The sequence below is a fragment of the Rhineura floridana genome, chromosome 8, assembly GCF_030035675.1.
Source record: "Rhineura floridana isolate rRhiFlo1 chromosome 8, rRhiFlo1.hap2, whole genome shotgun sequence".
Classification (NCBI taxonomy): Eukaryota; Metazoa; Chordata; class Lepidosauria; order Squamata; family Rhineuridae; genus Rhineura; species Rhineura floridana.
In genome coordinates, this window is record NC_084487.1 from 116747388 (window position 1) to 116769826 (window position 22439).

A 22439-nucleotide genomic window follows, 5' to 3' on the forward strand; every position below is an offset into this window, starting at 1 on the left:
TGTGTGTATAGATGTCTACATTACATACATACATACATACACACACACACAGAGAGAGAGAGAGAGAGTAAAAATGCCATCTTGAGATTGTCCTGGAGAAAGGCAAAGTAGGTATTTTAGAAGTAAATAATGCAATGTGAAGCAGCTGCTGTTTAAAGAATAGCCAATTCTGATCTTTTTTACTTACCTTAAGGATTAAGTGTTGAAGTTCATCATCTTGTAGAAACAAAGGCTTATACCGGACTTCCGAGTAAGAACTAGTAGAACCTTCAAAATGAAAAATTTACAAAAGGAGGTCAAAAACAGACAAAGAGGTTTAAAACACAGTCCTTGATTTACTGGAAGAAGAAAAAAATACAAAATATGCACACACAAAAGCACAACTACTGACATTCTTGTTCTTTTTATACAAGCTGGCAATATCGGTTCACAAATGAAACCAAAAACAAAAGATATGGAAATCACATGGACATGCTTCCTCAATTAGCTAGGGTCATGTGGAAAAACAGAGGATTGTATTCTGAATGGATTATCGTTCCAAGAAGTTATTAGGAAGGAGGCTGTTGTCTATTTACTCAAGCTGCAAGTAGAAGATGCCATTATGAGTGAGAAGCCACTCAAAAATAAGCAACAAGCTAGGAATGTTAGGCTGAATTAAGGGAGATATCATTGGATGCAATCTTTAACCTCTGCCATCTGTACAGGCTTAATTGCACAGGTTACCTTACAATAAGGTTAACATAGGAATAAGCTTTTAGACATTCTTAAATTCTAGTGATTTCACAAAATAATTTCCCAATTTTTCTGATGCCAGCTCACAGGCATATATTCCCCTAAACCAGAACTATTATTTATTTATTAAAAACATTTGTGTATCACATTCTCATCAAGTCTCAAGGATGTGCACAACAATATTAGAACACGTATCACAACGAAGAGGATATGCAACTGAAAGACTTCAACCAAGTTAAAATTATAATATACTGAGCTCAAGCACCAGCTAAGGCTTAGGTGTACAAATATGTTTTTAAAAGATGCCTGAATTTAATTAAAGTGGATGCTCATCTAAGCTCAGAGGGAAATGGTTTTATAGTATGGGCACCACTGCAAAAAAGACCCTCCTTCTGTTGGCCACTAACTGCACTTCCCTAGACAGCTGCGCGACCAAATGTACTTACTCAGCTGATTGTAATGATCATGTAGGGCAATAAGGAAAAGAGTGCTTCTTCAGCTATCCTGGTCCCAAGATGTTTAAGGTTAAGCAAATAAGGATGCAATCCAATACACACTTACCTGGAAGTAAGTCCCATTGAACCCAATGGTGCTTATTTCTGAGTAGACAAGTATTGGATTGCACTGTAAATACTTGAAACTGACTGATCTTGTAGATGTATAAGCATCTTAACTGAAGATAGTCCCACCAAAGCCTTTATACAAGGAGTCCTAAATTGATATGATCATAGCAAAGACAAAACTGGTGAAAACATCTTTCAGGGGTTTTTGCTAGGAATAAACTCCATTCTTTTCTTAAACAGCCAAAGGCAGTGGGAAATTATTCTAAGCATCAAAATCTGATGGGCTGTTTTACCAGCACTAAAAGCAAGGACTGCTGTTGTCTGTGCAACACTAGAACGTGTCACAACACTTTTCATGCCTGATAGAAAGGTAACTTGTTCAAAAGGCATTACAACTAAAGAAAGCATTTACCTTACACATGACACTAATATTTATATTTGTGGAAGTCACTCTGCACTGGTGAAGTGGATGAAAAACTGATGTTTAATTTCCACCCAAATAGGATATTTAATATTTTTTACTCACCTTTCAATGACTTTAAGTGCTGCACAGCCATTCTTAATACTGTAAGTTTATCCAGTTTACGGGCTGCTGGATTGCACTGAGGTATCATAGCAGATAATTCTTCTATGAGGTTATTCATTTTGTCTCTTCTTCTTTTTTCTGTTTGGCTATGAGCCTCCCTAGGAAAAATGTGAAAGACGCATCTTTACATTAGGCTTGCCTCTCGGTCATACATCAGTTCCTAAATTTAATCTATTGCTTTTTACATAGTAATACAATTTTTAATTCTTTGTGCCACCCATAATTATCAATGATTATCATTATGAAACAATGGGGAAAGTATGGCAAGCTAAAACACAAAATGTACAGAATCAAATTCCTCAGTACCAACAAATAAGAATTCAGAAAACTTTTATAAATGTATTTTAGATTTTGTAAAATGTAACATCCTTCTTCTAAAGAGCTTCAGTTTTTGTTATATTTATCTTCACTTGATGTCTTTGTGCATTATTGCCTTGGGGCACGTCTGTACTCAAAATATAGACATTACAAAACCAAAGAAGTAGATCTGTTGTATAAACATGTACAGCTTTAAGATGCAAAACGGTTGCAGTCCTATAGACACTTTGCTGGGAGTAAGTCCAACTGAACTCAATGGGACCTCTGAGTAAACGTGAGTTTTGCTTTAGGCGACCTACTGTCTATTAAGCTAACTTCATAATATTTATTTATTTATTATTATTTAATTTGTATCCCGCCCTTCCTCCCAGCAGGAGCCCAGGGTGGCAAACAAAGCGCTAAAAACACTTTAAAACATCATAAAATCCGATCTTAAAATACATTAAAACAAAACAACGTTAAAACATTTTTTAAAAACAACTTTAAAAAAGGGTTAAACACATTATTAAAAAACATATTAAGCAATTCTAACACAGACACAGACTTATTTATTTATTTATGTTCATGGGTATACTGGAAATATATATCTCCAGTCATCAAGAAATAAATCATAGCTTCGTTTATCACACAAGTGTTTAAACATTTCATATTTGTAGAACACATTATAACCCAGATTCTCCTATACCAATTATATAACTAATATTGTGCCCTTTCTACCAAGTGACTCACTGACATTCTGTATTCTCTCTTTTCACAACTCCTTAAATCATTCAATAATGCAACCTTTAGAATTAACTGAAGAAAACCTATGCAATTTCTTTAATATCTTCTAAACCCTCTTTCTAATAGTCTTGCATATCTGATGGCAGTATAAAGTGATACAACCCTCTCATATTCACAGCATAGCTCTTTCAAAATGTTCCTGGTGTTGCATATTCTCTTAATTCTTACTGGATTGTTAACTCAATATTTTATACAAATATAGCTATTAATGAAATAAGACACATTTCAATCTTCTCGCGTAAATATAGACATCTATATAGTTATAAAAAAAACTCCCTTTCCTTTTTGACCTTATAAATAGTGCAGTGTAATCTTCCGTGGCGCAGAGTGGTAAGCGGCGGTAACGCGGCCGAAAGCTCTGCTCACGGCCGGAGTTCGATTCCAACAGAAGGAGGAAGTCGAATCTCCGGTAAAAGGGGTCGAGGTCCACTCAGCCTTCCATCCATCCGTGGTCGGTAAAATGAGCACCCGGCATATGCTGGGGGGTAAAGAAAGGCCAGGGAAGGAACTGGCAATCCCACCCCATATATACGGTCTGCCTAGTAAACATCTCAAGATGTCACCCTAAGAGTTGGAAACGACTCGCACTACAAGTGCGGGGACACCTTTACCTTTTAATCTTACACAGGCTCACTTGGAAGCAAGTAATCAGATTTCAATGAAACATACCGCAAAGGGTGTGTGCATAGCACAGTAGCCTAAAACAAGCAGAAATACATCCAGGAATGTCTGACAGTGTATGGTATAGAATGAGAAAGCTCAAGGGGATACGAGTTTAAGATCTGATGACAAGACATGAGTATGTTTTATGAGGAAAAAACCTAATGAAACTTTTCAAGCTACAGATCTGAATTCTTCCTAAATACCGAACATATACATTCACAGCAGCATATCATTTTTGGTATTATAAAAGGCCTGTATATCAACCATCACTAGTCACCACATGTGAACTCCCATCTTAAGGGGATGTACTCCAAAGTGTTCTACAGTGAACATTCTCTAAATAATAAGTGCAGCCTTAATTCACCACAACCAGTGAGTACAATTAACCAAAAAACTATCACTTCTCATATCACTGACAATACAGAACTGAGAGATGGCGATTTGCTTTTTTCTAATTGTCATTTTGTAGCCCTCATTGGCCTGTTTTGCACATCATGCTAAGACAAACATGAGGGCTCCTGGGGGGGAACTTGCAGCCACTTCACTCCCCAGTCTTTTATGCTGCCACACTATGTTGAGATGAGCCAAGGTTTGACTTGATGTGTTGTCCAAACGTGGGCTCATTGTTACCAAACTAACCACAAGCCATAAACCTTGGTTACAGCTCATAGTGCAGAGAGCTAAACCATGAGCCTTGGTGTAGGGAACATGCTTTGCTCAGTGCAGAAGCCAAAAGGACTAGGGAGAAATGAAGCAACTGCAAGTTCCTCTCCAGGAGCCGTCATGTTCATGCTAAGCCAGTGTTTCTCAACCGGTGTGCCTCCAGATGTTGTTGGACCACAACTCCCATCAGCCTCAGCCAGCATTGCCAATGGTCAGGAAAGATGGGAATTGTGGTCCAACAACATCTGGAGGCACACCGGATGAGAAACACTGTGCTAAGCCATGGTTTAGCTTAGTGTGAAGTGCGAATCAGGCCAGTGCTACAGAGAAAACTTGGCAACTTGCAGAAGTATATTCTAAAGACCCTTTCATGGTCTCTCCACCTCTACCTATTAATCACTGCCCAGACTATTTCTTCACCACTTCATTCCTGCCCCCAAGTATCCAAGTAGGCAAGTGTATTTAGTTTTAATGTTCACACAGTAAAACCTGTGGACAGAACAGAAATATGTGAACAATTTGTGAACAAACAGGTGCTTTGATTACAAAATCTCAACTCCTGTCCTTAAGATCTTGGATGGAAACGGGATCAATCTTGCACTGTCATTTTATTTAATGGTGCAGTAATGTTAGCAGGTGTTGATTATATTAATCTACAATCAATTACACAATGGCATATACCTAGATGCATCACAATTTATTAAAACAATATTGAGGCAGATTTCTTCGAAGTCAATTCAAGAAATTTGGAAGTGATCATCCCCCCAAAAAATGTTTTTTAAAAAGGTTAATGAAATATATATATATAGGTGCTCCACCTCAAATGGAGCTTGCAGCATTACAGTGTTCTGAGTGGAACCTAAATATTTAATGTTAACTAAGGCTGCAGTCTACCCATGGACCTTAAAGTAAGTTCCACTAATTCAATAGGGCGTATTTATGAGTAGGACTACACTATATTGCTAAGTAGAAAGATTTAGTATTGGTCTGTAAAAATCTGTTTTTATACAATGCTGTGACAGAAGTACAAGCCATGAGATGGGACTTCCAGAGCATCGCCAACATTTCAGGAATGATGAGCAGAATCTTGCCAAAGTTAAAATAATCTTAAGCACTCTACAATTTACATCAATGGAACTTAAATATGCTTATGGCTATGATCCCACACACACTTACCTTGAAGCAGTAACAGACAGTGAGGTGGCTCAGGTGGGGCACTGTTTCTTCCCAGGCTTCTGAACATAATGGGTCACAGCCACTAACCAAGCGGGGAAGGTGCAAGGAGATCAAAGTGAGGTGCGGTAGCAGAGCCAATCTGACACTCGCCACTGCGGGTCATTGCGCTCCCTGCACCTCACTCCTTCCTCTCTCAGTTAGCAGCAGCAACCCACCAAGTTCAGAAGCTGGGAGAGCAACAGTGCACCACCCACACTGCCTAACCATCCACTACTGCCTTGAAGTAAGGTTCACTGGAGTAAGTATCACTTAATTCTGAATAGACATGCACAGGATTGCACTATGAGCCATTATAACATTTGTATGCTGCCCTATAACAAAATTTTGTGGGCTGCTTACAATAAGTATAAAAGCAAACACAAAATAAAACATAAAACCATAGACTAAAAAGTAGCCAGCATGCAAAGCTCACTACAACCCCAAAGTTAAAACACAGGTTTTAAAACTGAGAGGACCAGATTATATTACTTAGAAACCCTGGGTGAACACAACCCCGCCAAAACACCAGAAGGATGGAAGCAGGTTGTTTCATAATCAGGGTGTTACTATGAAGAAGACTCTCTACCTGATCATGATGACTAGCATTTAAATTAATATGTTTGTTTCAGAAAACTATTTTTTCCTAAGTTGCAGAACCTGAAATATTTATTTTTTTATATGTTCTTCATCTTCACTCCTTCACTTAAAAAAAGAGTTCTGTTATTCAGTTGGAAGGGGGGAAATCATCATTATTTGGGTTATTCCTCCACCATTATACAAAATTATGCAGTAATACTTAGGGGAAAATAGGACAGGGTGAACACAACACAACAAATTGCTAAGTTTTCTGAACAGCAAGAAAATATAAAAAGAGCCACACTGATTTCTGCAATTAATAACTGGAGGTAAGGACAAGTAACTAGAGATAGAAGAAAATATTGACATGCAAACATCAGCAGGGGCTAGGGATGGACGAGAATTCCACTTAATTTGGATTTAGCACTGGATTTTTCATTGATCTGCATATTCTCCATCTTTGTGCAGCAATCCTGTTTGTTCTGAACTTCAGTGGCTTTCCTCCAACACTGGTTTGTTTCCTCCTAGAATGTTCCCTGGAATATATTGTTCTTTTACTGTTTTACCCACAGCACAGTAATACATCTCTCTGCCACCCCCTACCACTTGAGTAATCCAAATTCTAAGCGGGAAGAAAAAAACCAAGTCTCACCCACGCTGACTCTAGGAGGAGATGGTGGGACATTGAAAGCTGCTTTCCTCTTTTCCTTTCCAAAAGAAAAACAGCCAGTCTGTCTGCTTGCTAATGTGAAAACTGACCAGCCTTAGGCATAGTGGAGGAAACAGCAAAACTGCATTCCTTTCCTTTATCAGTGTTTTCTTTCAAAATCAATAGTTTTGGAGAGGGGAAAATCAGGCCTGTACAAGCAGCTGGTAGCGGACACAGAATGAACTTGAATCAATACTACCTGTTAGGTTGACAGAATGCTTTTTGAAGTGGCACCAACTAATGGATCCCATCCCTAGTAGGGGCTGAGTATCCATGGTGGATAAACTGCTGACTGCTGAAAACTCTTTTCAGGTTTCAATTATAGAAGTGTGTATGTTTAAATATCACATGAACGTGATCTACAGTTAAATCTAAATTTAACACTAACTAAAAGTTAATACCTCATCAACTTAAAACTAAAACCATGGGCCTTCAAGCAAACAAATAAGTTAAAGCCTGAATTAACTCCTGCACATGCACTAAAGATGAGAATACACCAGCCTCTCTCTTCCTAGGATCTTCTACTGTCCCATGTGGATGATCTTGTACTGTTTTATGCCCAGTAAATATTGGAGTTCTGCAGTCCATTCGGTTCTCAGGTTCAGAGTAACTCTATCAGCTAAACAAATACTAGCCATTTTATCTAAAGGGGAAACACTGTTTTACCTAACAATTTATTTCTGGGTATTTCCAATATTTCTAGGCATTTAATCTTTACGTGATCTTCATTAGCACTTTGAAAGGATACAGACACAAATATACATTTAATCCCATCCCTCAACACTCCTGAACACAATAAATGTATTTCTCTATTTGCTTGTTAGTTAATGCATTATACCTGCTCTGGAGATCATCAACATCAATGCCACATGCACACCTAGAGAAAGAGAATTTAAATTTTTTAGAAGACATCAAAAATCAAGACATCAAGAATGAAGAATAAATATACAGTAGGGCCCCGCTTTACAGCACTTCGCTTTACGGCGCTTCACTAATGCAGCAATCTCAATTAGACGCAATTAGACTAAAGCCCCACTCATACGGCGCTTGTTCAGCTTTTACGGCGGTTTTCGGGCATCGTGTGCCATTCTATTCAATGAGTTCCGCTTTTCAGCGGGGGTCCAGAACGTAACCTGCCGTATGAGTGGGGCCCTACTGTAGTAGAAAAAATGCTGAATTTTTCCTACTATTCCTACAACAGACCTTGGATATGGAAGAATGTCAAAAGAGAAGAACTCTCCTTTACCTTGAACAACAATTACAAAGTTTATTAGTAGACACTGGCATTCTAGCAATGTGATTCTAAGACTTTTCCCTATTGTTTCGCTGCTATTGTGATGAAGAGATATCCAAGATTTTGCTGTAACATGAAAAAACCTAAGAGAACTATCCAAATACACTATGCTACCACAAACTGCAGGAGTGGGAAACCTATTTATTTATTTAAAAAACATCAGAATTACATGTCTGGATAGGTTTCCTTATACAGAAATGTTTTAAGCAAGCGCTGAAATGAATACAGTGACAGCACCTGCCTGATTTTAATAGGCAAGGTGTTCCAAAGCATAGGTGCTGCCACACTAAAAGAACAATTTTTTACAAATGCATAACGAGTATTGTGTGACACCTGTAACAGTGCCAGTTCCGCAGATCAAAGCAGTTGAATGGGCACATATGGAATAAGGTGATCTCGCAGGTAAACTGGTCCCAAGCTGATAAGGGCTTTATATACCAATAGTAACACCTTGAACTTGGCCCAGTAACAAATTGGAAGCCAGTGCAGATCTCTGAGCAGAGGCATTATGTGTGTCAGCAACTGTGATGCAGCATTCTGCTCTAACTGCAATTTCCAAACCAAGCACAGGGGAAACCCCACACAGAATGCATTGCAGTAATCCAATGTTGAAGTCACCTACACCTGAACTACTGTGGTCAAGCTCTCCCAGTCCAAAGGCGGACATAGCTGTGGTCCCAGGCACTTCTAGCTGTTGAGGCCTCCTGAGCCTCTAGTGATAAAGCTAGGCCCAGAAGCACCTCCATACCTGCTCCTTCAGGGAGAGTTCAATCTCATCCAGGGCAGGCAATTGACCAATTTTACGGACACAGGAATAGCTCATCCACAGTGTCTCTGTCTTGCCAAAATTCAGGCTCAGCTTAGTTTTCCCTCATCCACCCCACCAATGCATCCACGCATCGGTCCAGGGCCCACACAGCCTCTCCTCATACAAATGTTAGGGAGAAACAGAGCTGAGTTTCATCAGCATACTGATGGTACCTTGTCCCCAAAATCCTAATGATTGCTCCGAGCAGTTTAATATAGATATTAAATAGCATTAGTAAAATAAAGCCCTGCATCACCTCATAGCATAACTGCCAAGGGACTAAAAAGCACTCTCCCAATACTACTCTCTGGTTGCGGTCTTGTAAGCATGACTGGAGCCACTGTAACACAGTGCCCCAATTCTCACTCCACACAGCCAGTCCACAAGGATAGCATGGTTAATGTTATCAAACACCACAAAGAAAGCAAGGAGAAGAGTCACACTTCTCTTGTCCCACTCTCTGTAAGGGTCATCATTCAGGATGACTAAGGCCAACTCAGCCCAATCCCCAGGCCCATATCCAGGTTGGAATGGACCTAAATAATCCATGTCATCCAAGAATGCTCACAGCTGTCCCACCACAACTCTCTCCACCACCTTCCCCAAGAAGGGAGTATTTGTCACTGGTCAATACATTATTCCAAAACAAGGGGTTCAGGGCTGGTTTCTTTAGGAGTGGCCTTACCACCACCTCTTTCAAGGCAGCAGGAACTACCCCTTCACACAGTGAAGCATTAATACACTCTGAATCCAACCAGTTCAATCCCTTCTGCCATATTTAATAAGCCAGGAAGGACAGGAGTCAAGATGTTACATGGTCAGGAATGCAGCTGCCAGCATCTTGTCAACAAGCTGATCCCCCAACACATCACTGAGTACTTCATCTGGAACCACAACAAATGCAGAGTCAAGGGCACTCTAAATTTGAGTGACTTTATCCTCAAAATGTGTACCCAGTTGGTCACTGTGGGTCTTTGAACGCTCCAGATGTCCCTACCACAGAATGGGAGTCATTAACCTTCAGAGCTTTTGAAGTAACTCCACTAGTCAGCTACTAGAGGTCAGATGCAAACTGCAAAATGAGTCTTCTTTGCAGCCTGCACTGCCACACGATAGGCATGATTATATGCACTAACCAGTATTCAGTGAGCTTTGGAGCAAGTCTTGTGCCACTTGCACTCTAGACTTTGTCCAGCTTGTTCCTTAGCCTGAAGCTCCCTAGAATATCAAGGAACCGCTCAGGGTCCATAATGCTGGAAGGGACAACCAGCAGCAATCATGTGAACCACCCGTTTTTTCTCACCATTACATAGCGAGACCAGGGCTTCAACGAGATCATTAGCTTTCTTCTGCAGGAAAATTCCCCAGAGAGTTCCATTTGTCTCCAAAGGAGAGCCATCCGAACAGTCCCACCATCCTTACATAGTGGAATTGACACTACTAGTCCAAACTTCACCAGATAATGGTCCAACCATGACAAGAGGGTGCACTGCACTCCTCCTACCACCAGTCCATATCACTTATCACTTGGAGTAAATACTACATCAAGGTTATGCTCTGCTCGATGTGTTGGACTGGTGACTATTTGAGATAGCCCCATAGCTGTCAAGAAGGCCATGAAGTCCTGTGCAAGTGCAACAACAGCCTCCATGTGGATGTTCAAATCACACAGAACTATTGCCCTGGGGTCCTCAAACACCACATCAGAGATCATCTCGGCCAGGGATGCTGCTGAGCAACAGGGTGGTTGATTGACCAGCAGCATCCCCAATCTATCTCTGCCCAACACCAGACGCAGACCCTCTGGGCCCTTCCCAAGATCAAGAGGTTTCTTGCTAAAGGGGAAGAGAAGACACATGCCTGCCAAATAGGGCTGGATACCATCCGGGCCTGACTGACCTTCCTGGCTGTCCTACCCCTTGGCCAACTACAGCTCTTGTCCTGTGGCTCTCAACCTGCAACTCGAGACCACAGGGCTATTTGTTGTTGTCTGTTTCTCCCTTTTCCAGTTTTATTTTACCTTTTAAGCTTAGTAAGCTTTTTTATAAGATATTTTAGTGATATGGCTTGGATTACAGCTGTTGGGGTGAAATGTGTTTAGGAGGGGGTGTTCCGGAAGGGGCAGTACCAGGGGCCAGCATCAGTCATCCGGTGAGTTGGAGGAGTTATGCTGGAACCAACAGGGCAGGCCATTTCAGGAGACATACTCCTGGACAATTAGTGACCATCAGTCTATTATTTATTTATTATTTAATTTATATCCCGCCCTTCCTCCCAGCAGTAGCTTAGGGTGGCTATCCAGCCCATTGACCTACACAGCAGACCTAGGTAGGTCTAGCTACTGTCCCTTGAGGCTGAAAGTCCTGCTGCTGAATGCCAGGTCAGTAACAGGTAAGACATCGGCCATCCACAACTTGGTCCTGATGACCAAGCTGATCTGACATGTGTGACAGAGACGTGGTTAGAAGAGCATGGAGGTGTGCATATTATCCAGTTCTGTCCACCAGGCTACTGCTGCCTCCAGCAGGCTTGCCTTGAGGGCTGGGGAGTGGGAGCGGCAGTGATTTATCATGGGACACTAGACCTCTCTCGAGGCTCCTTTAAGGTTTTCACAGTCTTTTGAGTGTTTGCAACTGAAACAGAAACATAGACAAGATAGAGATTCTGTTGGTATACCGGCTGCCCCACTGTCTCTCTCCCTGAGCTGGTGGAGGTGCTCTCAGAGGTAGCTATGGGTTTCTCTAAGCTTATTGTGCTGGGAGATTTCAATGTACAGACAGAGGCCCCTTCCTCAGGACCAGCTCAGGATTTCATGGCCACCATGGGCCTGTCACAATCTAGCCTGGTACCCACAAGGACGCAGATAAGTTAGGTCAGGCCCACCAAGCTCACCCATCCAAGTCTTGGTAATACACATCAAGTTAGCCCCTCCATCCGTAATCAAATTGTTTATGAGCATGGCCTTATTATGGACTAACCTGGCATTCAATAACAGCACCACCAGATTAGAGGGTTCCAGTAGCTTCTGGAGGACGCAGGATACTGGAACCAACATCTAGACCTCCACCCCAGAGGGGTGGTCAGCTCCTCTACTGCAACTATACCGTCTGTCTACCACCAATTAAATTGAGGCAGCATTTTCAGAACTCCTTGCTACCAAGACACATCTTGGCACATCATCTGGCATACAGCTGGGAGATTAGGGCCACAGATAATAAACTAAGGCCCAGTATTGGGCACATCCCACACTGTCAGGCAAACCCACACTGTCAAGCAAAAGATAGTAATGCCACTCCAACACTCCTCCCCCTGTCTCTCCCTCGGGGGGGAGGGAGAACACCAAACCAAAGTTCCCCTCCCTCAGGCTCTCACCCTGGGTTAGAGTCACAGGTCTATCACCCATAGTGCTTGGCTATAATTCCATAGCCTGCCCCAGTTATCTCCCCGAAGTAACAACCCAAAGGAAAAATCCATTTTGGTGTTGACTCCTCCACAGAGCCTATCCTTTTACCAAGGCAGGTGGTGGACCCTGTCATGAACCTGTAATGGTCATGAGTTATTAGAAATCTGATGACAACACTTTGGTTCCAGTAAGGGACTCTGGGAGATGGTTATAGTCAGAAAGGACAGGCCTTGCCACTTTGCAAAGTTAAGTTTCATTTTCCCAGCTGAAGACGGTTAGAAGAAGCCTTAACAAGCTGCACCTGTTTATCTTTGTTGATTAGCCAGTGCCTGGCACCCAAGGTCATCCTTGGCCTATGCAGTTGGAAAACACCGTTGGGAGGGGGGCCTGAAGGCGCGAAAATGTGAGAAACATCGAGAAGAAAGTTACATCAGTCAATTCCTGATTGGTCAATTAATCTTGGACCGTTAGGATCTTTTTCCCTTAAGTATAGGGCTAGGGACCCACAGCCTTTGTTCTCTGTTCTCTGCCTATGCTGACTGGCACCAGAGTTCCAAACCTTTTCTGCCTTATGGTTCCTGGGGTTGCTTACGGGAAGGCAACCTATGTCTGGTTCCATTGCTTTATGTTGAACATCCATCTCTCTTAGGAGAGGTGCCACGCAACCAACTACCTCGTATGTAAGTAGTTAGGTGAGCTAGTTTATTATTTTCTTGTTGTGTGTATGAATTCTCTTGTAAGAACCTAAACCCCTGTTGGGTGAATGGTCTTAAAGGATTACTTGCTGCTATATGATATGTGCACTTATATATTTTAATAAAGCTACTTCTATTTAACCTGGTGTGTTCATTTGAGAGAAGGGGTGGTTCTAAATTCAGTGTTTTGACCCAACCTCAGTCACTCATTACCAAAGAGGGTTAAGAAGTTAAAAGCTTGGATTTTAAGTGTTAAACCAGAGGTGCCTGGCAAGGAGTGTAACTGTGACTCTTGCCTTTTAGGACCTTGGTTTTATATACCTTCTGGGCTCAGAGATCCCCTGGCTCTGAGTGGACCAGTATACAGGGGTGGTGGCAGCCTACCTTCTACCTTGCAGGGTTGTTGTGAGCGTACACCGCCTTGGCAAGGGTGAAGTAATAGCTTTTCGGTTCCAGTCTCATTTCCCTAAGGGTGGGGTCTGAGCCTGATGCATGTTCCCGGGACCCTGAGGGTCGGGCGGGCATGACATGGTGGCAGCGGTGGGATCGAAGCCATTCCTGCTCTTAAGTGAACACGCTGTGTGAGATAAGTGCATTGCAGCAAGTTGTAAATTTTAAAGAGACTTCTGACACAATTGTTTGTTACTTTGGGTAGTAAGGTTAGTGCAGAATGTCGCAAAAGATAAAAACCAGATCTCAAAAGAATGGAGCCGAGGATGTGCTCCTGGCAGACACTGCGTTGCCTAGTCAGCTTGTTCAGCTGGAAGAAGGCGCTGCTGCTCTGTCGTTTATGCCTCAGCCTTCTGTGGATGACCAGGAGTTTGTGTCTAAGCAAACTGAGGATAGCGAAGATGAGGAGGAATCAGATTTGGATGAGGAAGAGCTGCCTAGGAGCATGCAGCGCTACCTGGCTAAGCAAATGAAGCTGTTGTCCCTGCAGTTCAAGGCTATGGAGGAAGATCGCCGGAGTAGGGAAAGCTTTGCTCGTGAGATGCAACAACCGCGAGGAGGAAGACCAGACCTCCATAAAAAATCCTTTCCGACTTTTCGTGAGACAGATGACATTTTTACTTTCTTCCAAGTTTTTGCTCACTCTTGTAGAGATCAAGGTGTGCCTAAAAAGTACTGGATGAGTGCTTTACGCATTAATGCTGAAGGCGAGTTGAGAGAACTGTTGAACTCTTTGCCACTGGAGTATGTAGATGATTTTGACTACTTTTATGCTTTAGCCAAGTCTCATTTTGCGCTAACTTCAGAGGATTGTTTTCGGCATTTGGAAACAGACCAGAAGAAGTCTCGGGAAAGCTTCTCAGCCTTTGCTGCACGGATGGGCAGAAATGTGGAACGTTGGGCTGACACAGCCGAGGCTGTAACCCGAGAGGAGGTTTTAGATCTGTTTGCAAAAGAACTGTTTTACAGACGCCTCCCTCGAGATTTGATGGCTCTGGTCAGAGACCAGCAGCCCCGTTCTCTGACTGAAGCAGGCATGCTAGCAGATCGTATGTTTAAAAACAGAGCTGGAGAAAAGTATACTTTGTTTCGGAGACCGGAGCACGTTCCTGTGAAACCGCCGAGGCGAGAGATCGCAGGTATGCAGAAACCAGGGCAACCGGCGAAGGAAGAGGAAGGGGGGCCTGCTGGCTACTTCAAAGTGTCTTCCGCCCGGCCCGAGGCTGCATTGCAAGAGAAGCCCCGTGGAGAAATAATTTGTTTTAAATGTGGGCAAATTGGACATAAAGCTAATTCCTGTTCTAAAACCTTGTCTAAGCCCAATCCTGCTGGAAGGAAGAACCCAAAGGTTGCTCCAGTTGCACGCGTGAGAGACTTAACGTCCCCTGGAGCGGAACCTCCTGAACTTTCTTCATGGTCGTCAGCCGAGGAGAATGAAGGAGCAGAATCGGATTTTGTATTTTCTGCCCCAAATTCACAAGACCGTCCTGAGGCTCCTCGTGGACCAGTTGTTAAAGCCCTGCCGGTGAGTGTTGTACAGACTGTGTCAGGGGATCGAGAGGGAGGAGTAAAGAATAGTTTGTTTCCAGAGAAAGACTCTCCAGGACCCCTTTCATCGGAATGTAAAGAATGGGTTCAAACGCAGTTTTCTGAATCCATATATGTAAACTGTATTAAGGTCAAGGGAAGAATCGATTCAGGCTCAGAAATTACCAGTATTGCAGAACGGCTGGTTAAGCCGGAGCAATATGTTCCAGAGTTACAAGTGGCGGTCACAGCGTATGGCCAGCAGACAGTGCAAGTGCCTGTAGCTGATGTGGTGCTTTCATACCGAGGCTGGACTGGACGCCATAGAGTTATAGTTCATTCGGATGACCATTTATGGGATGTTTTAATAGGAGTTGATTTGTTGTTCCTAAGCCGTCAAGAGACTGTACGTGAAGCGAAAATAAACGCTCTTACCAGGTCTCAAACTTTGTCACAACCTATGGAAGACTGTGGGGAGAAATGGCCTCTGGGTGGCGAGGAAGAGAGGGCTACCGTTGGGAGGGCTGGGACCCTGCCCGAACAACAGGGAAAAAACTCCTTTCAACCCAGTGTGGGGGAGACGGAGGAATGTAAATTACCGGCAGCCAGCTCCCAAGCCTTTAAGGCAGCTTTACTGAAGGATGAGAGTTTGCAAAACTGCAGAGAAGAAGCCGAGAGAAGCCCTCCTGCCTTATCAGAGACTGTGAAAGTGAGATTTTATTGGGACAAAGGCTTGCTTTATCGAGAACATGTACCTGGGGGGAATTCTACGGACTGGCAACCAGTCAGACAATTAGTTGTGCCAAAACCTTTTCGCCTGGATGTATTGCGGCTGGCCCATGATGTTGTGACTGCGGGGCATCTGGGTGTGAAACGGACTTTGTTTTCTGTTACCCAGCATTTTTATTGGCCCTTAGTGGCTAAGACCGTTAAAGAATATGTAAAATCCTGTGATATTTGTCAACAACTTGGGTATGCGCGTGATCACCCCAAGGCACCCTTACAAGTATCCCAGATTGTGGCAGAACCTTTTGCTCAAGTGGCTGTGGACGTGATCGGCCCTTTTAATCCGACTAAGACTGGGAGAAGATTTATTTTGACTGTAATTGACTTTGCCACGAGATTTGCTGAAGCTATTCCTTTGAGTTCCATCACTGCCCCAGTCATTGCTAAAACCTTGTTAGAGTTATTTTCGCGTTGGGGGTTTCCCAAGACTATTTTGTCAGACCGAGGGCCGAGTTTTGTGGCTAAGTTAACTAAAAAACTTTGGGAACTTGCTGGTATGGAACATCACATTACGACTGCTGGTCACCATTCCTCGAATGGGCTATGTGAGAAAATGAACGCCACTATTAATAAAATGTTAAGGGCGTATGTGTTAGAACATCCTAGAGAGTGGGATGTAGCTTTACCTTTCCTGATGTTCGCCTATAGGGCTACTCCCTCTGCCAGCTTGGGCTACAGCCCCAACCAGCTAGTTTTTGGAAGGGATCTGGTGGGGCCTTTGTCATTACTCAAGAATGAGTGGGAAGGAAGGTTGGAAGCTATGCCTGTGTCGGTAGTAACTTACCTCCAGAAGTTACAGAATATCTTAAGAGATGTTTTGGCTGTCGCTCATGAGAATTTGGGGGAGGCTCAACAACAGCAGAAAGCCCATTATGATGCTCACGCTAAAGAAAGACACTTTGTTGAGGGGTCAGAAGTTTTGGTACTAAAGGCCCAAGTAGACAATAAGTTGTCGGTGGCCTGGGAAGGCCCTTTGATTGTCAAGGCCCAGTTGAGCGACACCAACTATCTGCTAATTGACCCTAAATCCCATAAGAAACCTAAAGTATACCATGTGAATATGATGAAGCAATATTTTTCTAGGAAACATCTGGTTTTGACTTGCACTCCTGCTATGGAGGTTGCTGAAGATGCCCTATCTCGGTTACCTGTTCCAGTTGACTGACATTTGATTCATGCCTATTCCACGGACTGATTTTCTGGCTCTGATGACCTCTGGACCGTTTTTAGACCTTGTTTTACTCTTTTACGCTTTTAACATGTTTTATGGACTTTTTAAAGATTTTACGGCTTATGACCTTTTTTGAACTTGGACCAGTTTTGGATCACCCCATTTTTTATTCTATTCTTTTTTTTATTATTATTTTTTTTTTTTTTGATAATAAAGTTTTCTTTTTTTTTTTTTGGGTGTTTTAGGGGTCCCTTATTTCTTTTTTTTTTTTTTCTCCTTTATTGTTTGTTATGTTGTAACTTTGAACTTAATTAGAAGGCATAAGACAAGAAGTAGCTCACTTGCTTAAAATGTATTAAATTGTTTTTTCTTCTCTTTTTTATATGCTGTATTGTAATGTTGATGGAATTTTTTTTTTCTGATTGTTCCCTTATTCCTGGTTGCTGTGGCGATGACGCAGAACTATTCAGAGTTCTGACATCATCTTCCCAAAAAGGGGCGTGTCATGAACCTGTAATGGTCATGAGTTATTAGAAATCTGATGACAACACTTTGGTTCCAGTAAGGGACTCTGGGAGATGGTTATAGTCAGAAAGGACAGGCCTTGCCACTTTGCAAAGTTAAGTTTCATTTTCCCAGCTGAAGACGGTTAGAAGAAGCCTTAACAAGCTGCACCTGTTTATCTTTGTTGATTAGCCAGTGCCTGGCACCCAAGGTCATCCTTGGCCTATGCAGTTGGAAAACACCGTTGGGAGGGGGGCCTGAAGGCGCGAAAATGTGAGAAACATCGAGAAGAAAGTTACATCAGTCAATTCCTGATTGGTCAATTAATCTTGGACCGTTAGGATCTTTTTCCCTTAAGTATAGGGCTAGGGACCCACAGCCTTTGTTCTCTGTTCTCTGCCTATGCTGACTGGCACCAGAGTTCCAAACCTTTTCTGCCTTATGGTTCCTGGGGTTGCTTATGGGAAGGCAACCTATGTCTGGTTCCATTGCTTTATGTTGAACATCCATCTCTCTTAGGAGAGGTGCCACGCAACCAACTACCTCGTATGTAAGTAGTTAGGTGAGCTAGTTTATTATTTTCTTGTTGTGTGTATGAATTCTCTTGTAAGAACCTAAACCCCTGTTGGGTGAATGGTCTTAAAGGATTACTTGCTGCTATATGATATGTGCACTTATATATTTTAATAAAGCTACTTCTATTTAACCTGGTGTGTTCATTTGAGAGAAGGGGTGGTTCTAAATTCAGTGTTTTGACCCAACCTCAGTCACTCATTACCAAAGAGGGTTAAGAAGTTAAAAGCTTGGATTTTAAGTGTTAAACCAGAGGTGCCTGGCAAGGAGTGTAACTGTGACTCTTGCCTTTTAGGACCTTGGTTTTATATACCTTCTGGGCTCAGAGATCCCCTGGCTCTGAGTGGACCAGTATACAGGGGTGGTGGCAGCCTACCTTCTACCTTGCAGGGTTGTTGTGAGCGTACACCGCCTTGGCAAGGGTGAAGTAATAGCTTTTCGGTTCCAGTCTCATTTCCCTAAGGGTGGGGTCTGAGCCTGATGCATGTTCCCGGGACCCTGAGGGTCGGGCGGGCATGACAGACCCCACTCACACTCCAGCTGTATCCACTTAGCAATCAAACAATACTCAACCAAAAAAACCTCTTACTTGCAGGCAGTTATCTCACAGGACAAAGAAACTGATGCATGCAAAAAAAAACACTCTTGCTGGCTTTTTCAGACTAAGGGCTCCGTTCCTCCAGGGGTAAGTTTTTTTGGGGGGGGGGCACATACATACTAACAAACCACATACACACTAACAAGGACGTGCCAGGTAAGGGGAACGCGGTCCAGACATGTTGTGGCTGTGCCTTGTTCCGGTCCTTCCCACACCCGCAAGGTCGTTGGTAGTCCTATCAGCCAACTCTCAGATCTCCAGTTGCTGTTATTAAATGCCAGATCGGTATATAATAAAACCTCCCTCGTCCACGATTTGATTGTGGATGAGGCAGCCAATCTGGCATGTATAACCGAGACCTGGGTGGGTGAGCAGGGAGGAGTTGGTCTCTCTCAGCTCTGCCCACCGGGGTACTTGGTTCAGCATCATGGTAGATCTGAGGGTCGGGGAGGTGGGGTTGCTGTGGTCTATAAGAGTTCCATCTCACTCACCAAGCACCATGTTCATTCAGTTACTGGCCTGGAGTGTTTGCACCTTGTGTTGGGCCAGAGGGACAGGCTGGGAATCCTTTTGGTGTACCGCCCACCTTGCTGCCCAATGGCTTCCCTAACTGAGCTGGCGGAAGTGGTCTCGGATATATTGTTGAGGTCCCCCAGACGAATAGTACTGGGGGATTTCAACATTCATGCCGAGACCACTTTGTCTGGCGCGGCTCAGGACTTCATGGCTTCCATGACAGCCATGGGGCTGTCTCAATATGTTAGTGGTCCAACACATGTATCGGGGCACACTCTAGACCTTGTTTTTGCTACTGAGCATGGGGAAAGTGATCTGGATGTGGGGAGTTTTACAACACTCCCTTTGTCATGGACAGACCACTGCTTGCTGAAGTTTAGACTTTCAGTAACCTCTTCCCTCTGCAAGGGTGGGGGACTTATTAAAATGGTCCGCCCCCGGAGACTAATGGATCCTGAAGGTTTTCAAAGGGCTCTGGGGGATTTTCCGGCTGATAGGACTGGCACTCCTGCTGAAGCCCTGGTCGCTCTGTGGAATACGGAGATGACCCGGGCTGTAAACACGATCGCTCCTGCACGCCCTCTCCTGTGTAGAGCTCATACAGCTCCATGGTATACTCCGGAGCTGAGAGCGATGAAGCAAGATAGGAGGAGGCTTGAGCGGAAATGGAGACGAACTCCCGACGGATACAATTATGCGCTGGTTAGTGCTTCGACTAAGCTCTATGTAGGAGCAGTGAAGGCAGCTAAAAAACATCATTTTGCTGCCACTATTAAATCATCTCTTTGCCGCCCAGCAGAGCTCTTTCGAGTTGTCCGGGGGCTTCTCCATTCAAACCCTCCGAACACGGTGGAATCATCGGAGGCCCGCTGTAATCAGTTTGCCGATCACTTCCAGAATAAGATCTCATGTATCCGCCAGGACCTAGACTCTCAAGTTATAGCAGTAGATCCTAGTGAGATGTCCGGAGCACAGTCTTGTCCTGTTTTGTTGGATGAGCTTCAGTTGGTTCAACTCGAGGACGTGGACAAGGTGCTTGGACAGGTACGTACAACCACTTCGGTACTGGATCCTTGCCCCTCCTGGCTGATAAAAACTAGTAGGAATGGAACAGGTAGCTGGGCCAAGGAAGTGATAAATGCCTCTTTACGAGAGGGAGTGGTCCCGGGCTGTCTGAAAGAGGCAGTGGTGAGACCACTCCTGAAAAAGCCTTCCTTGGACCCAGACAATTTTAACAGCTACAGGCCAGTGGCGAATGTTCCATTCCTGGGCAAGGTCTTGGAACGGGTGGTTGCTGGCCAGCTCCAGGCGCTATTGGATGAAACTGATTATCTAGATCCATTTCAATCGGGTTTTAGGCCCGGTTTTGGCACTGAGACAGCCTTGGTCGCCCTGTACGATGACCTATGTCGGGAAAGAGACAGAGGGAGTGTAACTCTGTTGATTCTCCTTGATCTCTCAGCGGCTTTTGATACCATCGACCATGGTATCCTTCTGGAGAGGCTCGCAGAGTTGGGAGTTGGAGGTACTGCTTGGCAGTGGTTCCGCTCCTACTTGGCGGGTCGTCTCCAGAAGGTAGTGCTTGGGGAACATTGCTCGACACCGCGGGCTCTCCAATATGGGGTCCCGCAGGGGTCAGTTTTGTCCCCCCTGCTTTTTAATATCTATATGAAGCCGTTGGGAGAGGTCATCAGGAGTTTTGGAGTGCGTTGTCATCAGTATGCTGATGACACGCAGCTCTACTTCTCCTTTTCATCTTCTTCAGGTGAGGCTGTCGATTTGCTGAACCATTGCCTGGCCTCGACAATGGACTGGATGAGAGTTAACAAACTGAAGCTCAATCCAGACAAGACTGAGATGCTGTTGGTGGACGGGTTCTCTGATCGGATGGTGGATATATACCCTGTCCTGGATGGGGTTACACTCCCCCTAAAGGACCGGGTTCGTAGTCTGGGAGTCTTTTTAGACTCTTCCCTCTCACTTGAGGCTCAAGTAGCCTCGGTGGTTAGGAATGCGTTTTACCAACTTCGGTTGGTAGCCCAGCTACGTCCCTATTTGAGTAAAGAGGACCTTACATCAGTGGTACATGCTCTGGTAACCTCACGTTTGGATTACTGTAATGCGCTTTACGTAGGGCTACCTTTGAAGACAGTTCGGAAGCTACAACTAGTGCAAAATGCGGCGGCCAGATTGCTGACAAGGACCAAGCGGTCCGAGCATATAACACCTGTTCTGGCCAGCTTGCACTGGTTGCCAATATGTTTCCGGGCTAGATTCAAAGTGTTGGTATTAACCTATAAAGCCTTATACGGTGCGGGACCACGATACCTTGCCTCTTCCGATATGAACCGGCCCGTGCACTACGTTCTGCTACGAAGGCCCTCCTCCGGGTTCCAACTCACAGGGAGGCCCGGAGGGTGATGACAAGATCTAGGGCCTTCTCAGTGGTGGCCCCCGAACTATGGAACAGTCTCCCTGAGGAAGTACGCCTGGCGCCGACTCTGCTCTCCTTCCGGCGCCAGGTCAAAACCTTCCTATTCTCTGAAGCATTTTAAGTTACACTGATTTAATTTTAAAAATGTTTATTGTATTGGATTGTTGATTGTATTTTAGTATTATTTTGTTATTCATTGTATTTTTATGCTATTTTATGTTCACCGCCCAGAGAGCTATTGCTAGTTGGGCGGTATATAAATTTAATAAATAAATAAATAAATAAATAAATAAATAATAACAAGCCCAGTCACACACATCTATGTAGAGACAAACACATACATCACTTCTATATAAAATTCAGTTTCTTCCTCCCAACTCCAACTCTTCAGACTCTCCCCCTGCACAGCTCAATGCAATAGGCATTTTGCTGCTTCTTTCACTGCTCAGGTCAATCTGTTTTTCCTTCCATCTTTACGTCTTTTCTCTCTCCTTTTGCATCCAGCCTATTTTATTTGCCTTTTTTATACAACCAGGCTCTACCCATTCCCCACCCTGCACACTGGAATTAAAACAGAACTCTTTTGGACTAAATTTCCTGCAGGACTCCCTTCCTCACTAGTAGCTAGAGTCCCACTTATTTTCTGTTCATTTCCTGGTCTTTTTTGCTGATGTGAGCCATGATGTGAGCCATGAACACACCTGCAAATGTGGAGATTATCTTATTGGGAGAAGTGGGAGGTGTTGACAGTGGATGAATGCCTCCTGAATTGCTTAAGCACTTTCAAAAAACGCTGTAGGCAGCAGAATACTATCCAGTGTATCTCAACATGCATGTGCACTTCCTTGCACAGAAAAAAAATCCCAGAAGCA

General features: G+C 43.7%; 1 protein-coding gene across 9 annotated transcripts in view; it reads right to left on the reverse strand.

Moving 5' to 3' along the window:
- BMAL2 (basic helix-loop-helix ARNT like 2) overlaps positions 1–22439 on the reverse strand; it is a 68408-nt gene that overhangs the window by 26322 nt on the left and 19647 nt on the right. For 7 of the 9 annotated variants that reach the window (XM_061582195.1, XM_061582197.1, XM_061582193.1 and 4 more), the window contains 3 exons: positions 7647–7685; positions 1822–1979; positions 188–267 (listed from right to left, as the gene is read on the reverse strand). In XM_061582195.1, the coding sequence (XP_061438179.1) occupies positions 188–267; positions 1822–1979; positions 7647–7685 (277 nt within the window). The remainder of the gene's footprint in view (positions 1–187; positions 268–1821; positions 1980–7646; positions 7686–22439) is intronic. The other 2 variants (XM_061582192.1, XM_061582199.1) reach the window with 1 other exon arrangement.